General features: G+C 47.2%; 1 protein-coding gene across 1 annotated transcript in view; it reads left to right on the top strand.

The window, feature by feature from the left end:
* PTDSS1 (phosphatidylserine synthase 1) overlaps positions 1-18,585 on the top strand; it is a 67,829-nt gene that overhangs the window by 27,108 nt on the left and 22,136 nt on the right. Inside the window, exons 3-7 of the mRNA XM_043879117.1 lie at positions 73-117; positions 2,768-2,892; positions 10,466-10,624; positions 14,395-14,546; positions 16,585-16,726. Of these exons, the coding sequence (XP_043735052.1) occupies positions 73-117; positions 2,768-2,892; positions 10,466-10,624; positions 14,395-14,546; positions 16,585-16,726 (623 nt within the window). The remainder of the gene's footprint in view (positions 1-72; positions 118-2,767; positions 2,893-10,465; positions 10,625-14,394; positions 14,547-16,584; positions 16,727-18,585) is intronic.

Here is an 18,585-nt window from a genome sequence, read left to right as displayed (position 1 = left end):
CAGCAGCACTGTCTTTATTTTGGTCTTGGTTTGAAGGCAGTCCGTTCTGACCTTGTAATGTTATCTCCGCAGGTCCGTTTACCCGGCCTCATCCGGCCTTGTGGCGAATGGTCTTTGGTAAGTTACACATTAGTCAGTTTCAAAATCCATTCTACTCTCAACAGATCTTTTTTCCTGTTATGTTAGGGCAGTTTTTCATACCGCTCTACTGTAAAACTTAATACTTTTTCACTTTTTGGTGTTCTGGTATCAGTTTGTTATTAAAATGCTTTACCACAAAATAAAGTGCTGGTGACAGCGGAAATTCTCATACACATGAACTGTTTCAATCCCTCCCACCCCCTCAGCCTCCCAACACCGCTGTCCATTAACGCACAGGATCTGATGTGAGGGAATGTGGCTTGTTCTTCCTGACGTTGCTCTTCACCAGTGAAGCTCGCATGCCTAGTATGAGCGTGTTTGCCTCGTCAGCAGCCAGGAGGGACCGAAACCCCAGCAATCTCCCCAGTGTCGCAAATGGGAGAGAACTCAGAAAAGGAGAGCTCTTAGCAAAGAGCCCTGATTTCAACTATGGTTTAGTGATGAGCGTCACATATATGTGTTGGGTCTCTTACGACGTTTACTTGACTTCTAGTCCAAAGAGTAAAACCACCTGAGTGGATTTAAATCTTATCTTTAAAACTCTGGGACTTGGCTTCATCTTACCTAAGTAATCATCCAAAAAAATTATTCAGGGTTCAGAAAGTGTAATTTTACGCAAAGGGACCCTTAAAATGGAGATTATGCTCAAGTCTGTTTATTTTTCACCCTTCAGAGATCACAAGTAAGTCTCTCTGAATTCAGTGGTGAGCCCCGGTCGTGTGCCCAGCAGGTGTTCACCGAGTCCTGAGTGGGTGGTTCCTGTGGCCCTGAGCCTGCAGGCAGAGGGGCCCCGGGGAGGGAGGGCGGCTTTAGCAAGCACCCTGGGAAACAAATCAGTAATCTGAGCAGAGCAGATGTCTCCCGGTGGCAGAAAGTTTATTAAAACCACAAGAAGCGACGTTGACTAAGTAGCCACTTTCACTTGGGGGTTATGGGAGGCGCGAAGAAAGTGTGCTTAAGCAGAAACTTGCCTGCAAAGAAGGATCCAGGCAAAGATGCCGGGAGGCAGGTCAGGCCAGGAGAGGCAGAGCCGGGCGCAGATGGGACCACAGAGCTTGGGAAGGGCTGGGGGATGCAACGGGAGGGTTTTTTTTTTTGCAGGTAAGTACATGACTCATTTCCATTTCTTACAAGATCGCTCTGGTTGTATTATACTTAGAGCTCATGGACTTAATATGGCCACTTCAAAGTTGTGAGTCATTTTCAGCTGGATGGCTACATCTTGTTTTTCTAGTTTCGTATGGTCCATTCTAGGTAATGAGCAGTTTTATTTCTTCCCTGGAGTCCTAGACCCTTTGATAACCTGATGAGAACTATAGACCCTTTCCCAGAATACACACACAGGCACACACAGAGTTTTGCCTATAATATTCAGGCCTTCGGGGAAGGCATTTTAGAAAGCCTGGCGTTGAAGCCCAACTGTGAACTCTCATTCACGGAGCCTCCTGGTCCACACTTTCTTTGTATCCCAAAATAATTATTTCAAAAGGGTCATAATGAGAAGGTGAGTGGGAGGTGTTTGCAGTGAAAGTCTGTAAAAGTAGCTGGTACATAATAATACCTAGAAGGCTATCCTATAGACGTGTCTAAAAACGCATGCGCCCTGGGCCCTGGGATACACGACTGAGTCAGCCGTGTACTCTCAGCCATCCCCCCGCCCTGAGGACCAGGAGAGGCCTCGTCTGCCAGCCGCTCCGGAGGATTCCATTCCAGCCAGGGACACTGTCTCCTCTGGAGCGGCTCCCTGGGGACCGGTGCCAGCCCACTTTGGATGGGGCGCTGCGGTCCAAGGTCATTTGTATCACAGCATCTAGATGTCCTCCAGAAGCATTTTCTTCCCAGCAGATTCAAAAAGAAGAGGGAAAGTCACAAAGCCATTGGGGGCTGGTTCTCAAGTCTTTCTAAAATGTCTTTGCAGGCTTTGTCTTCTCACAGTAGATTATTGACTTTCTTTTTCAAATGACGTGGGGTGATTATTAGGCTACCAGTTACGATGTGATCATGCCCACAGGGGTTAATGTGGAGTGTAAAGGGGGGGATGAGCGATCCTGGGCCACCTCTCACCCCTCAAACCCCAAACCGGGCCATCTGTCGGGCCTTCCTTGCCCGCCTCCAGTCCAGTCTCCATGCAAGTGGCCAGAGTCCATCTCCTAAAGTGTTCCCTAGGTCATCTGATTTTCCTATTTGGATCCCAGCAGGGGCTCCTCCTTTGACTTAAGGTCAAGTCTGCGGTCTTGGCGGTAGCCCTGAGCCCTGGCCATCCCTTCCTAGAGGCCTCACTCCCTTCCCGTCTCCGCCAGCTCCCAGCCACGTGCGGACAGCAGGCCCTCTTTCCAGGAACCCGCCTGCTCTCCTCTGCCTGCCTTCCCGGCCCGAGTGCAGCGTCCTCTCGTCCACCCCCTCCAGCTCTCAATGTCAGCATCCCTGCTCAGAAGGGTTACTCCACCCTTCGGTCTAGATGAGGACGGAGTGTCAAATTCGCATCGAAGGAATACTGCTGTCACACGAGGGGTCTCCACAGCCCACGTTTCAGCACCGGTGTCTGCTTGGGGCCATAAGCGATCGGAGTTTGCCGTCTGACCCCGGCTCCCTGCCCGGGCCTGAGGGTGTTTCTTGTTCCCTGCAGGGCTCAGCGTGCTCTACTTCCTGTTCCTGGTGTTCCTTCTCTTCCTGAACTTCGAGCAGGTTAAATCCCTGATGTACTGGCTAGACCCAAACCTTCGCTATGCCACGAGGGAAGCAGACGTCATGGTACGTACTGTCCGCTGTGTTAGAGAAGCTGGTTGACCCCTTGGGTGCAGGAGGTAATGTTGGCTTCACATCTTAAATTGGTCCTACGTAGAAATTTCTCCCATATTTCCTACATAGATAACCTTGGCACCAGTCTCTGGGTGGGCTGGTGTGGTGCCTGGATCCACGAGTGACCCAGTCCAGAGATGTGAATCCTCTCTTGGCCCAAAGCGGGTGGTAGGAAGAGGTGAATGTTACCGTCAGTCATAGATGGGAACTCTGCCCCTGATACTTGTAAGCTGTGGGCCCTGGGCTGTGGACCTGTAGCCTGTTCCCTCTTCTGTAAAGTGACATGGTACTTCTCTTGGACGTTTACTGTGACCTAAACGAGGGCCTAACATGGTGCTTTGCACGCGCCTGGCCCTCCAATGGTGGCAGCTCAGCTCCATCAGTGTCTCCCGCAGCCCCTCTGCCCCCCGATTCCAGCCCTGATGCTCTGATCCTTCCCACCTGCTTGCCATGAAGGGGCCAAGTTGTAATGAGGGAGGCCATTTCATTCATTATTTTTATGAAGCCACAATAAATAATTTTGTTCTTGGCCAAAATGACTAATGTGCTTTGGCTTTTAGTGAAGAGATTACTTTATACTGTAATACTGTTCTTTTATCAATTTGTAAAAGGCCTGACGTTTAGTACAGGTTGGAGAAATACCTAGTGACAATCAGAAAAGAAGAACAGCATTTAGGCCATAGATGGGTCCTTGTTTAACAAGCAGGAATGCGGTACAGAGGAGTTAGCTAAAAATCTAGAAAGTGATCATTCTAGCATAGTCAAGATTGGTCAGACCCTTCTTGGAATGGTATTTCCAGATTTTATCTTTAACTTTTATAAAGGACATGTTAAAGACAAAAATAAGAAGGCCAAAAATTATTTGAAGGTCTCAAGGAGCAAAGTCTGTCTTGAGATTCTTCCTCTAAGGGAAGAGAAAGGCACAGGGTGACTTTCCAGCTTCTGATGATGCTGGTCACAGCAGTTAGGGTGAGGTTGACAGCAGTTGCTGATTGTGGATTATCTGCTCTGCCAGACGGAGCTGGGTGCTTTATATATAGTGCTTTACGTATAGTGTATATGTTCATATCCCCCTTTTACCAAGGAGGAAACAGAAGCTTAAAATAAGATCCATCTGGGTCCAAAACCTACCTTCCCTTTAGGACAGCACCTCAAACATATAGTTACAATAACAAGTGTTTGAAACTCCCAGGTGTCTTATGAAACAGAGACTAGGAAGATAGCCCAGGTTATAGTTATTATCCGCCACGAGTTTCTTGAGTCAAAATGGTCATATGATGAACTAACATACAGGTAGATTTGCTGGTGTGTCAGGCTTGTTCTCACAGTGGGTGGGGGAGATTAAATCTCATAACATTTTGACATCCACCTTCCTTAGGAACTTAACATCACAGGGACATCCGATTGTCATGTCAATAATTACAGTCCCCCAAAGAGCTGACACTGGCATTTAAAATCTAGCTTCCGAGGACTGGCTATTTCTTTCTTGGCAAACAAAGCAAAGCCAGAGGCAGGTTTCAGCTTCTGAAATTCCAGCTGGTGCTAGCCTGGCCTCAGTGTTCTCCATCTCTAATTCCTCATCACTCTTTACTTCCTTAAAGTAACCTTTTACAGTTCTGAGGACTTGTTCCTGGATGGCTCTAGAGAAACACATTCCTGTTTTAGGACCTGTGGTGAGGAGAAGGGTCTTTATGTAAGACAGAAGCCTGTAGCCCCTGGTTCCCTGGGCCTCCTGCCCTCCCCATTCCTTCAGCCACCACCGGTTCCTAATCCTGATACCAGGCTCTCCTCCATGGCAGGTGCCACACGTTGAAATGCAGACACCCCTTCCCCCTGAAAATTAATATTGTAACTTGGGGTTGGGAGGGTGGTCATTGAAGTCCTATGAGAGACAGTCTTTTATGTAACTGTCTGAAAAGTTTGCTATGTTCCTAAATATTTATTCTGTTCAAAAATATGTGATCTAAGCTTCAGACAAGCTTTCAAGCCCTCTGATATATAGACTGGTCGTCTGGAGCAGCGGTCTATTGTCTAGTAAATACTCAGTGGGCCTTTCCTATGTGCTGGACACCATGCTGGCGGTAGTGGGGGAAAGACCCCCTCACTCCCTGTCCTCTCGGGGCTTAGAATCTACAAGAAGGCAAATTAAACAAATTAATTGCTAGCTCTTTTTCTTAGAGAATTGTTGAAGATAACTTTGTTAAGTTTTAAAAATTTTATCAGCCCATGCCTAATCTTGTTTCATCCCACCCTCTCGTTTCCATCTTGGATTATTATCAGACATCAATACCTAAATATATGGATTTTTAAAAATGTAACCACAATGCCATTTTTAGTTGCTTAAAGTTAACAGTATGCAGTGTTCACATCTCTTCCCCAGTTGTCTCATAAAGGTTTCTTTCTTCTTTTTTTTTTAACGGTTGACTTGTTCGAATTAGGATCCAGACAAGGTCCCCATGTTGCCTTTGTTGCAGCTCTTGTATCTCTTAATCTGCAGTCCCTCCATGCTTTGGTTTAACATCAGTGTTTATTTGTGAAAGACACTATATTGTTTATTCCATGGAGCGTCTCACGTCTGGATTTTGCAGCTTGCATTTCCAGGGTATCATTAATGCATCCCCCTGTCTCCCTGTATTTCCTCTAAACTGGAAGTTAGATGTAGAAGCTGGATGGGATCCAGATTCCAGGCTGGTTTCCATTGCAGGGCTGCTCGTAGATGGTGCCGTGTATCACACTCGACCACACAGCGTCTAGGGGTCTTACAATGTTAAGCTTGATCATAGGGTCAGGGGGTCAGCATCAGTTGTAAGATGCACTATCAATTACAAAGGTCCATCTAGTTAAAACTATGGTTTTCCCAGTAGTCATGTATGGATGTGAGAGTTGGACTATAAAGAAAGCTGAGCACTGAAGAATTGATGCTTTTGAACTGTGGTGTTGGAGAAGACTCTTGAGAGTCCCTTGGACTGCAAGGAGATCCAACCAGTCCATCCTAAAGGAGATCAGTCCTAGGTGTTCATTGGAAGGACTGATGCTGAAGCTGAAACTCCAATACTTTGGCCACCTGATGCAAAGAACAGACTCATTGGAAAAGACCCTGATGCTGGGAAAGATTAAAGGCGGGAGGAGAAGGTGATGACAGAGGATGAGATGGTTGGATGGCATCACTGACTTGACAGACATGAGCTTGAGCAAGCTCCCGGAGTTGGTAATGGACAGGGAGGCCTGGCGTGCTGCAGTCCATGGGGTCGCAAAGAGTCAGACACGACTGAGCAACTGAACTGAACTGATAAATCACAGGTATGACTTGGGAGGAGAAAAGCGAAATATGCACCAAACATTGTAATACATTGAAAGTGAAAGTCGCTCAGTCGTGTATGACTCTTTGGGACCCCATGGACTAGACAGTCCACAGAATTCTCCAGGCCAGAATACTAGCTGTTCCCTTCTCCAGGGGATCTTCCCAACCCAGGGATCGAACCCAGGTTCCTGCATTGCAGGCGGATTCTTTACCAGCTGAGCCACCAGGGAAGCCCAGTAATACTGAAGTGTGTAGCCTATCCCTTTGCCAGGGGTCTTCCTGACCCAGGAATCGAACCAGCATCTCCTGCATTGCAGGTGGATTCTTTACCAGCTGAGCTACTAGGGAAGCCCAATACATTGAAATATCCACCCAGTTCTCAAAATGCTAAATGTGAAAAAGATGTGTCATAGAATCAAGAAAGTGTAATGATTTCAATATGCAGTGCAGTGGGATAAAGAAAAAGATACGGTGCTATTAGAACTTGTCTACTCTGAGAGGTCAAGGAACGCCTCTGTAAGAGCTGATGTTTATTGTTGTTGATGTTCAATCATTAAGCTATGTCCCACTCTTGCGACCCCCTGGAATGCTGCACACCAGGCTCCTCTGTTCTCCATCTCCTGGAGTTTGCTCACATTATTGTCCATTGAGTTGGTGATGCTGTCTAAGCTGACAAGTGGGAATTAGCAAGCAAAGTGGGAGAATGGGGGGCCAGGCCATTACTCAGGAAGAAGGATCAGTCTGCATGGAGTCCCCAGCTGGGGACCTGGGGTGAGTCAGGAGTAAAGGAGAGAGGGAATGAGAGGCAGAGGAGGGCCGTCCCTGAGGCTGGGAGATGTGGGCAGGAGGTAGGAGTACTTTGTGACTGTGGTAAGAGACCCTGAAGGTGTACAAGCAGAGGAGGTGCCTGATCTCAACTGATGCTTCAGCGGGTCAGTAAACATCATGCCCCGTCTCCAGTCGGGGTTTGAAAATGGGGGAAAGAAGAGTGTACAGTATCAGCTGACTTCTTCCTGGGTAAAGCTCCGTGGAGCAGATGGCTTCAGACCCGGGCCACGTGGCGGTGCTAATCCCTTGCCCCGAATTAGGTTTCTGCTCCCCTGTCCCATTGGACATCCACGGGCTTCCTCCCACAGGGCAGAGCCCGACTCACAAAAATTCCTGCAAGGGTGAGGGGGCTGATGGGAGCCTGTGCTGTCTGTACGCGAATAATTTCCCAAGAGGGGACCCTAAAGAGGTTGGGTACGTGTGTTCTTTCTGCTTCCATGGTCACCAGCTTCCCCAGGGAGGAGTGAGCGACAGGGCAGGGCAGGAGGCCCAAGATCCTTCCACACTGCCCTCCCAAAACACATGCGCACACACACCCAAACACGCACACACACCCAGATATGCACACACCCCCAGGTACACACCCCAAACACACACCCCAGAACCTGCACACACCCCCAAACATGCACACACTCCCAGACACGCACACCCCTAAACACATACACCCATGCATGCACACACCCCCAAACATGCACACCCCCCCAAGTACACACCCCCAAACACACACCCCAAACACACTCAACCCCAGAACATGCACACACTACCAAACACACAACACTCCCAAGCACACACCCCCACTCACACCCCTACATACCCTCCCTAAACATGCACACATCCCCAAACACACACACCCAAATATACACACCCATGCATGCACACACCCCCAAACATGCATACACCACACACCCCCAAATACACACCCTCCAACACCGCTAAACACACACCCCCATACACGCACACACCCCCAAACATGCTCAACCCCCAAACATGCACACATCTCCAAATACACACACCCAAACATGCACATACCTCCAAACACACACACACACAAACATGCACACACCTCCAAACACACAGAGTCCCAGACACACACATCCCTAAATATGCACACACTCCCAAACACACACCCCCAACGTGCACACCCCCCCAAACACACATACACCCAAACACACACACACCCGAACACACACATCCCAAAACACACACACGCCCCCAAACACACACACACCCCCAAGCACAAACACATACACAACAGTCTGATTTGTAATTTGCAAAATCATTTCATCTGTAGAGAACTGATTATAGAGATACCTGTTAAAATCTTTATAGTCTTCAGCCGAAGGTGTGTAGTCAGAGTGTCAGCTATACATTTTATAGTTTTAGAAAGCTATTGCAGTTTTCTAAGCGAGAAATAATAGTGGCATTGAGTTGGAAGAAAAACACATTGGGAGGTTAAGTGAACAGGACTTGGTGTTTGGTCTAGTGTTGGGCAAACAGCGGAGAGGTGGAGCTGTGCAGACCAGCGGCGGGTTGGCTGGGAGGGCGGGCTCCGTGCTCCCCCCTCCTCCCTCCTCCCGGCATGGCCCTTGGAGTCCTCATTGCATGCCCCTTCCTCCCGCTTCCAGGGCTGTACCTGTGTGTGCAGCTCCCCAGCTGCCTTAAACCGCAGCATCCTGAGTCCCTCCCACGACCAGGACCTCGACCTCGGGATGTTCCAGATGTGACCACTGGCAAATTTGTTCCTAATGATTATTTGATAATATAATAGTTATACACCAGCAGACACACTTAGCTCTTTGTGGTGCCTTCAAAGTGCCTTCCCGTTTTTTGAAGCACAGAAATATTCTCCTAGAGAGTCAAAAGGCCTCCAAAGTGGTCGTCAACCCATGATTGCCCTCAGAGCATCCTTCTGAAGGCAGAACTCAGCCCTCTCTTATCTAACCCTCTGCAGCGTGCTGCATTGTAAAGAAGAGGATAGGGCGGCTGCGGAAATGGAAGTTGACCAGGCCGTGAACCCTCCTTAACCTAAGGAGTAACCGCTTTAGGCCAAGGGTGTCTCTGTCGTCTGTGATTCCTGCGACAGGCACCTGCTCCGGAGCCTGGAGAGAGAATTGTCATCCCATGGCAGTGCCGTTTGGCTTTTTTTAAGCCTTATCTTGACTTACCCCTATTGATTTTTTTCCCCCTCTTTTTTTCTAGATTTTCCACTTATACATCATAATACCATATCAGAAAAAAAAATACAGTTTTTAAAAATGTCCTTTCGGCTTTGCAAATTAGAGTGCATTTGCTCTGAGAAAGCTTCAGAAATCTGAGGCAGTGGGTTTCAGAAGAGAGAGAGGCGCACCCCAGTGCTCTTTTTGCTCCTTCAGAGAGTATTGTTTCTTGAATTTGAAAATATTATACTTTACAGGAGCTCCGCCAGCTGACTGAAATCTTACTCCTTCCTATTTGATTAATTTGGGAAAAGTGAATGGGAAATGTAGAACTCTCTGAGAAATTTTGTCATATGATAACTGCTTTCATAATAAATACAGAAATAAAAGGAAATTGATTTGAAAGTTTTTTAAACCATATTAAAAAGAAAAAGATATTAGAGATGGAACCTAAATTCTTGAAAGCTTTATAGTGTTTAAATATTTAGATTATGTAATATTATACATTGTTACGTGGAGGAGTAATTTTGCTTTCTTCTAATTTCTGAAGTTGGATGTCTCAGCTTTTCTTCTTTCCTAATAAAAACATTTAAGGGTGTGTATTTCCCTCTAACTTCTGCTTAATTGTATCTCATCATTTTGATGTGTAATATTTTCATTATCATTTAATACTGAGTATATTTTAAATTTCTATTATGACTTCTTTTTAACTCCATGATATTTAGAGATGTGTTTTTAAATTTCCAAACCTATTGGGTTTCTATTTATTCTTTACTTATTAGGATTCTGTGTTTTTGTTACTGACTTTAACACAGTTGCCCTATGGGCACGAGACATGGGCTCTGTGATGCCACTTCTCTAAGATGGGTTAGTGAAAGTGAAGTCGCTCAGTCGTGTCCGACTCTTTGCAACCCATGGACTAATGTAGCCCACCAGGCTCCTCCGTCCATGGGATTCTCCAGGCAAGAATACTGGAGTGGGTTGCCATTTAAGCCTTTGTAAAATGATTTTGTTTCCCACTTTATTTAAGCTTTTGCAATTCGGAACAAAGCAATTCTAGTGTATAAACTCTAATACTTGTCCATTTTTCCTCAAACATCTTCAGTTACTAAAACTTTTTATTGGGTAGGACTTATATTCGTTGTCAAGATCACATCAGTTGTTTTCATTTTATTGTCCAGACCCTGAAGCAAGTTGATTTCTAGAGCATTACTAATTATTTCCGTTTTATCTTAAACAGGAGTATGCTGTGAACTGCCATGTCATCACCTGGGAGAGGATTATCAGCCACTTTGATATATTTGCCTTTGGACATTTCTGGGGCTGGGCCATGAAGGCCTTGCTGATCCGAAGTTATGGTCTCTGCTGGACAATCAGCATCACCTGGGAGCTGACCGAGGTAAGAAGCGGGCCTGGGCTGCTGTCTAGATGCTGTAGCGTGGACAGTTTGTACGCAGGAGGAAGACAGTCCGTCAGTTAGCAGTCACGTAGTCTATTCTCCAGCTCCTGTGGTATGAAACTATTTAAATCCCAAGGGATATTTTAAGCCTTTGTCAAACACACAGAGAAGCTCCTTGTCAGCTTCAGGCCTGCTCTATCTCACAAGTCTTAAAGAGAAACAACTGGAATCAAGCTAAAGAATGGAGTTAAAGTCCCGAACAACACAATTCAGTGGTAATGAGGACATCCGCTGAGAAGTTAATAGGTGCTCCACCCACTAAACTAGTTTCCAGTTTGAGATAAATAGAATTGTCGTGTTTCGGACCTTATGAGTGCAGCCAGGATGCTTTGTAGCCAAAAATGAATTCCTAGTAGAGCTCAGCTATCTCAGTAATCAAAAGTTTGTCTCATTTACTGAATTTAAGAGATATATTCTTGAAAAACTATTAGTGAAATGATATTCTGGGAACTGGTTCATTTATTGTTCAGTTATTATATTATTCTTAATCATTCCCAGGGAACAGAATTTGGCTGTGTGCACAGTTATTTCTGGATTATCATTATTCTTCAGTGATTGTGCACAGGCCCATCATTGCCCTGATCCTAACTTAGCGAGTGTTCCGGGGCCGTGAAAGTCACTTCTATTAATGTGGCTTTCACGGCCCCGGAGGCCGGAAGCTTGAGTTCAGGGTGTCAGCCAAGTTCACTGCTTCGTATCCTGTCCCGGGCTTCTTCTCGCTGCTTGTGGTTTGCTGGCCACCCCCGGTGTTCCTTGGCTTGTAGATCGCCTCAATCTCCACCTTTGTCCTCACGCGGCCTTCTCCCTATGTGCCTTCACGTAGCGTTATTTCTATGAGGACACTAGTCATATTGGGTTAGGGGCCTGCCCTCCTCCAGGATGACCCCATCTTGCTAATTACACCTCCAGTGACTACATTTCTAAATAAGGTCACCTTATGAGGCCCTGGAGGTTAGGACATCCAACCTTAAAACCTTATGAGTTTAAGGGGGCCACGATTCAATGCGTAACAGTGCCTGCCACTGTTTGTATGTCATCTAGAATCTTCCCCGTGACCTGGAAGGGCAGCGTGTATCCCAGTGTAACAGTGGAAACCGGAGCTCAGAGCCGAGAGTGGATCCAGGAGTGCTTGCTTGTGAGCACGCCCGTGTCCCTGCCCCTGTTCCTCACACTCACTCTCAGACTTGCAGGCATCCTCAGGACCTCAGCCCATGTGACCTGTGCGAGGCGCTCGGCCTTCCTCACCTCCCTGGCCTCCTGACCTTCCCTTTCTTTATTCCCTGGCATCCTGTCGTCCCCACATCCTGACGCCTCTTCTCTAGACACCTCTCCAGGCCGTCCCTCTGCTCCCACTCGTATCTAATCTACTCTCTTCTTCGCTGAATTTCCTGTCTCCTCCTGCAACACTGTCTATTTCAACGTGATCCTTACAGACCTCAACCCCATCACATGCTTCTACTACAAACGCTTCCCTGTTTGTCCATCGCTCTTAAAGCAAAATCAGGACTGGGGTGGGGGGACTCTGAACAGCCTGCGAAAACCAGTGTTAGGGTGCTAGCTGGCCCAGTCTCCCCAGCCTCCCCGAGACCTCTCTCTGCCCTCTGCTCCAGCCAGCTCTGCTTCCTGCCTGCACAGCTGCTGTGTCCTCCCCTCCCAGGAAGCCATCCTCTGAGTTCTTCCCTTTCTGCCCTGCGTCGTCCGCTGGCCGGGCTCGCGTTGGTGCCCCTGCAAGTAGAGCACCCGGCCCTTCTCTGAAACACTCGGCCCACGTTAGATACGTGACAGGTGTCTCTTTTCTGCTAAATCTCATGCCTCCAGAGGGCAGGGCCCGTGTCTGCCCAGTCCCAGACCCCAGGGCTCTGCCTCACACGGACAGACGCCCCCAGATCCATAGTGAGTGAGTGAAGATGACTCTTTACAGCTCCCCCGACTCCTCTCTGGGCTGTCTCACCCCCAAACCCGGTACGACGCCCCCAGATCCATAGTGAGTGAGTGAAGGTGACTCTTTCCAGTTCCCCCGACTCCTCTCTCTCTGGGCTGTCTCACCCACAAACCCGGTACGACGCCCCCAGATCCATAGTGAGTGAGTGAAGATGACTCTTTCCAGCTCCCCTGACTCCTCTCTTTCTGGGCCGTCTCACCCCCAAACCTGATACTTTCTAGAAAGGCTCCTCAGGCGGATGTGTGAGTCCACATCCACTCCCCTGCACTCCTGTTTCAGCAGGTCTGTGTCATGGGCTTCTGCGGAAGTTTCTCTCTGCCTCATGTGAGTTAATGCTCCGTGACATGGCTCAGACCTCGGAGTCAGTCCCGGGCGGTGAGCCGCCTGCCAGGGGTCAGCCCACGGCCCCTCTCCCTCACACACAGCAGCTGTTCTGTATCTTCTCAGCAGCAGGCACATCAGGAAGACAGAATCCTTGTATTTGTGTTGTTTTGCAGCCTTTGAAAGGGCTTTCCACATGGCACTAGTGGTAAAGATCCCGCCTGCCAATGCAGGAGATGTAAGAGATGTGGGTTCGATCCCTGGGTCGGGAAGCTCTCCCTCTTGCCTAGAGTCCCACGGACAGAGGAGCTTGGTGGGCTACAGTCCATAGGGTCGCCCAGAGTTGGATACGACTGAAGTGACTTAGCACACCTGCGTGCACAGTCTATAAAATGCTTTCATGAATAGTTCTAATTTGTAGCATTTATCTTATTACTTCAGAGGTTTATAATTACGGGGTTGCCTCTTTCCAGAGAGCTGTCAGACGTTGTCTTTATAATTTCAGACCCTCTTAAAAGCGAGCCTTCACGCAGCACACTGTGCTGCTCTGGACGCAGCGAATAGGTCCTTTGTTTTGGACAGAACTATTTCTGTAAAAGACTTCTGTTCCACCCTTGATCTCACTGTACACTCTTTTCTGGAATATCTTCACTTTCATCTCCATCTCTTTAAACCAATCATTCCTGTCCTTAACCACCCCACTCCAGCCTGTCTCCCTTCCAGAAATCTGCCGCAGTTGCCATCTCTCAAAATAAATCTCTTCAGTGTCCCTGCGGTTCCCATTTATGTCACTATTGTACCACTTGCCACAGCTTACCTGATTCTGGTGTTCTGAATACGTGTCTGCTTCTGAATAGGTCTGGCCCCTGCCCTTGAGATCAAGGACCTTGGTCCATTTTGTCTCACCACCTTGTATTGCTTCATCGTAGGCACTTAATCAAAGAGTATCACTGCAAAGCGGTTAGTGTGAGATTTCCTGTTAAGCTAATTTACAGCTTACTATTTTATTCGAATATCTGTAGACCGTTTCTAAAATACACAGCTTAAATTCTCAAGCTGCTAGTTTCAAGGATTCGGTGCTCTGTAGGCAGTTCAGAAAACTTTGTTCCCTTCCCTCTCCAGGGTCCATGTTATATGGTCATGAACCAAGGTGATTTATTGGTAGTATTTTTCAAGATGGGTCATCATTTCTTTAAAACCCTGTGTTAAAAATAAATTTAAAAAAGGCACTGTTTAGATTAGCAGTGTTTTGCAAACCGTCATGAAATAAAAAATAAGAACCTGGTTACAGAACTTGGTTTTATTTCTTTTTTTTAATACATCAGTGAAACCTAAAATGTCAACAAGTTTGAACAGAAGAGGATACTGTTAAAAGGAACATTGTCTTTCAGGATGGTACCCCAGGTTTGTTGTATTTCTCACAACCGTCATCTCTCGTGTTTCCCAGCTTTTCTTCATGCATCTTCTCCCCAATTTTGCCGAGTGCTGGTGGGACCAAGTCATCCTGGACATCCTGTTGTGCAATGGGGGCGGCATCTGGCTGGGCATGGTCGTCTGCCGGTTTCTGGAGATGCGGACTTACCACTGGGCAAGCTTCAAGTGAGTCGTCCTCCTCCGGGCCCCGCGTCACCATTTCTCACGATGTGAATTTAGCTGCTCAGTAGCCCGCAGCATGAGTGTGTTCTCTGATGACGAGGAGTAAATTATACATCAGTCACTGGAGCTCAAAAATGGTTCTAAACCCAGTTTCGGGCACTGATCCAGAAAATGCTGAATCATTTACAAGTTTCTCAAATCCATCCCCTCTTTTCTTATCCTTATTCCCCAGCCTGCATTCCGACTCCCACGGCTGGATTGATGACTGCCCTGTCCCCAGGTTAACCCCCTGAGCCTCCTGCCACCGTTGCCCGAGAGATGGTCTCAGCACCGTCAGAGCCATCATGTCATTCCCCTGTGATGGTTTCTCATGGGCCTGAGGACAAAGTCCATGGGCTTGGCAATTATAAGTAACCTATTTATTCCGTGTCAAATTAATTTTGGTATATGGTATAAGGGGGAGATTTCATAGTACTGGATCTGATTAACCAGTTTACTCCATCCCTTTCGTGAGTAATCCTTTCTTTGGCCGCTAACTTGAAAGGACTTTTTAATATATTTCAAGCAGTATATACTGTAACAAAATCTGTAGCAGCGCTGGGTTTTGCTCTCAGCAACCTTCATACACAGTATCTCATTTGAGCCTTACATCAACCCTAGGGGTAGACACAGCACCATTCTCTTCATTTTAGGGATGATGGTACTGTGGTTTCGGTTTGGTAATTTGCCCGAGGACATTCAACTAGCAAGCTGAGTCTGAATTTGCATCAAGCTGCCTGGCTCCTTAAACACTCCATGATGCTTCCCTAATTTCATACATTTATGCTCAAATTCAGCTTGAGAATCATTCTGTCAAGTTCCCAAGACATAAGCACAACAAATGAACAAAGATGTCCCCCTGGTTTCAAGTTACATTAAACATGAAGGGGAATACAGATCAGGTTGGATTAACTTCTTCACTCCATTAAATATTCAGTTCTCCATCACATCGCATCTTTATCTCCGTCTTTCTCTAACTCTTTCCATGAAGTTTCACTATTTTTTAGTACAGGCCCTTCCTCGTTCTTGTTGATTTTTGGAATAGTCTCTATTTCTTTGTTGGCCTTGTCCCACAAGACTTCTTGCAGGGGGTTTTCTCACTGCAGGCTTGTTGATGGGCGGGTAAGTGGGTGAAGGAACAAACCTGGGTTCCCTTACTACCCCTCCTATCCCCCTCCCCACTCCAAGAATGAAAGGCCTGGCCTGTTTGTCCTTGTGCCTTCAGCATCTGAAACAGTGTCTAAGACCTGAAGGTCCTCGACATAATGTTTTTGTTGAATTAAAAAATCTTTACCATTAATTAAATACTGCAACCTTGGATTTCGGCTCCCTTGGTCTCCCACGAGAGGACCAGAACCTGCCCCCAGCTCTGAGGCTTAGGAGGGGTGCGGGCATCTGCCGGTCCGGGTATTGGAGCCTCCGTGGTCTCGTTTGTGACCCCTGGGACTGTTTGTTTCTATCCTAGGAATACAAAATTTTTAACTGAGTGATTTCTAGGATGAAACCTAAGAAAGGTTAAAAAAAGTCACGGTTCATCACCTGAAACTTAACTGAAGCAGCTATAGGGCCAGGAGCTGCTATGGGTCACCCCTCATACAGAGCATGTTCTGTGTTTTGCCTTGCGCCCCAGGTTGGGGTGGGGGCGGTGAGCCATGGGTGGGAGTTGCGTCATTGCTGCGTCCTCACCCTTCCTGGCCTAGCTCCAAGTCGCTGTCTTCAGTGTCCCTCGGCGTCTCTTGTCACCAGCTCACAGACTGCGGCCTGTGATGGCCCTGCAGTGGCCTGGCCTTTGCGTCGTACCTGTCCTCGCCGAGGCTCCCCGCCAGGTGTGACGCTCTCAGCACCTCACCTGTGAACAGAGGCCGCTGTTGGAGAGATGCTCAAACAAGAAGGGATCTTTTGTTCTGAGTACTGGTTGTAAAATAGTCAGTGCAGTTGTTTGTTTTTTTTTTTCCCTTCCTTATCTCTCTGGATTTTCAGCAAAACTGTTTTCTCCTTTCAGGGACATCCACACCACCACCGGGAAGATCAAAAGAGCCGTGCTGCAGTTCACTCCTGCCAGCTGGACCTATGTGCGGTGGTTTGACCCCAAGTCTTCATTTCAGAGAGTGGCTGGAATATACCTTTTCATGATCATCTGGCAGGTAATTTTCTTCCAGATGCTCAGAAGTAGGAAAAAAAAAAAACCAACATAAAAACCATCCATTGATTTAGGGCTCATGCTAGTTGACATTGCTTATCAGCTCCGTGCATCAAAAGATGTACTGTTCTACAGCTGACATGCAGAATAATTCAACAGTGATGCTGTTACACTTCAGGTCTTGCTTCATTGTGAAGATGTTTTAATATATGGATCTTTGAATTGCAAATTGGAAACAGATTAAAATTCCCTGTAAAAACCTTCTGCTCAGCATCTATCACCCAGTGAGTTAGGCATTGGATTGCTTTCTATCCATAGAATGGTCTTTTCAGGACCAAAGTAACAAATGTAAGGCTTTTTTTTTTATAGTCCAGACTCAGTGTTTGAGTGTTGAGATGGTACCTCAGCTGTTACCACTGTAGGTAATTGGTGAAGTGCTAAATAAAGAAGCTCCCTGAGGGGCCTGGAGCCCCCTGGGGACCCGGATCCTCTGGCGTGGTATCAGCAGTGGGGAGAGGCCCTCCTTCCAAGCAGCCTGAGGTGATGCAGATAGCCTGAGGTCTCAGAAAGAGACTGCCAAACAACTCTTTCCTGGAGGCAGCCTGTTTTATTGACCCTCCTGTTCATAGGTTAATTGTTCCACAGCTTTGGAAGAGTAGCTAAGGAAAACTAGTTTTCACCTGAATTGTCTTCCAGATCTTCAGACATTATACTTTGAACACATGAACAACATACTCCCAACACAAGGAGAAAATTGGCATGTGTCACTTGAAGACAGTCTTTGTCCACAGAAGGAGAATGATAATACCCATCTCAGTAAATGAGGTTTATGGCTGTGGAAGTCTATGTGGATGAATAGGTATAGAGTCGCCATGGTTTGGGGAAGTCAGTGGATAAAATGGGCACATAGGGACTTCCCTGGCAGTCCAGTGGTTGGGACTTCACCTCCAACGGAGGGGGTTGCAGGTTCAATCCCCGGCCAGGGAGCGAAGATCCCTTATGCCTCGAGGCCAAAAAACTAAAACATAAAAAAACAGTAGCAATATTGTAACGAATTTAATAAAGACTTTAGAAATGGTCCCCAACAAAAAAACTTTTTAAAAAGGAGTGGGGTTACTTAAGTGGATGACGGTCAAGTTTTCCCTTCTGGGGCAGCGGCAGGGCAGGGAGAGGTTCCCTTTGATTGTGAGGACCTCAGAAGGATTTGGATTTTCCTAGGGTGGCAGAATTCCATGGCCCACTCTCCCCTGGATCGTGAGCGCCATGCAGGGATCAGTTTCCTATACGTGGTGATGACGAGTGAACTGTTATTTATTTTATATCCTTAAAACCAGCACTATGATCCTCCAATTAAAAATAAATACATTTTAAGAAAAAGCACTGTGGGGAAAGATGCACGTTTTAGTCACTGAAATGAACCTGCTGGTCCATGTGATGTACGTTTTTCTCTTTTTAATACTTGTGTTTATTTTTGGCTCTCCTGGGTCTCCTGCTGCATGGGACTGCTGTCCATTGTGGTGCTCGGGCTTCTCATGGCGGGGCGTTCTCTAGTTGCGGAGCACAGGGTCTAGGCGCACAGACTTCAGTAGTTGCAACACGTGGGCTGAATGGTTGTGGCTCACAGGCTGAGTTGCCCTGTGGCATGCCAGATCTTACCGGACTAGGGATCGAACCCGTGTCTCCAGCATTGGCAGGTGGATTCTTGTCCACTGTACCACCAGGGAAGTACTCATGTGCTCTTAAAGCAGTGACCTTTCCTAATCTCTGCCGCTCACTTCATCTGGAGGGGACAGGAGGGGCCTCTGGGCATGGAGCACGGATTTCCTGATAGACATATTTTGTGCCGCCAGGACAGGTCACCTG

This window comes from Cervus elaphus, chromosome 21 (assembly GCF_910594005.1).
Source record: "Cervus elaphus chromosome 21, mCerEla1.1, whole genome shotgun sequence".
In the NCBI taxonomy this organism is placed as follows: domain Eukaryota; kingdom Metazoa; phylum Chordata; class Mammalia; order Artiodactyla; family Cervidae; genus Cervus; species Cervus elaphus.
The sequence above is the reverse complement of the archived record's forward strand: the minus strand, read 5'-3'. Positions and strand labels throughout refer to the sequence as shown.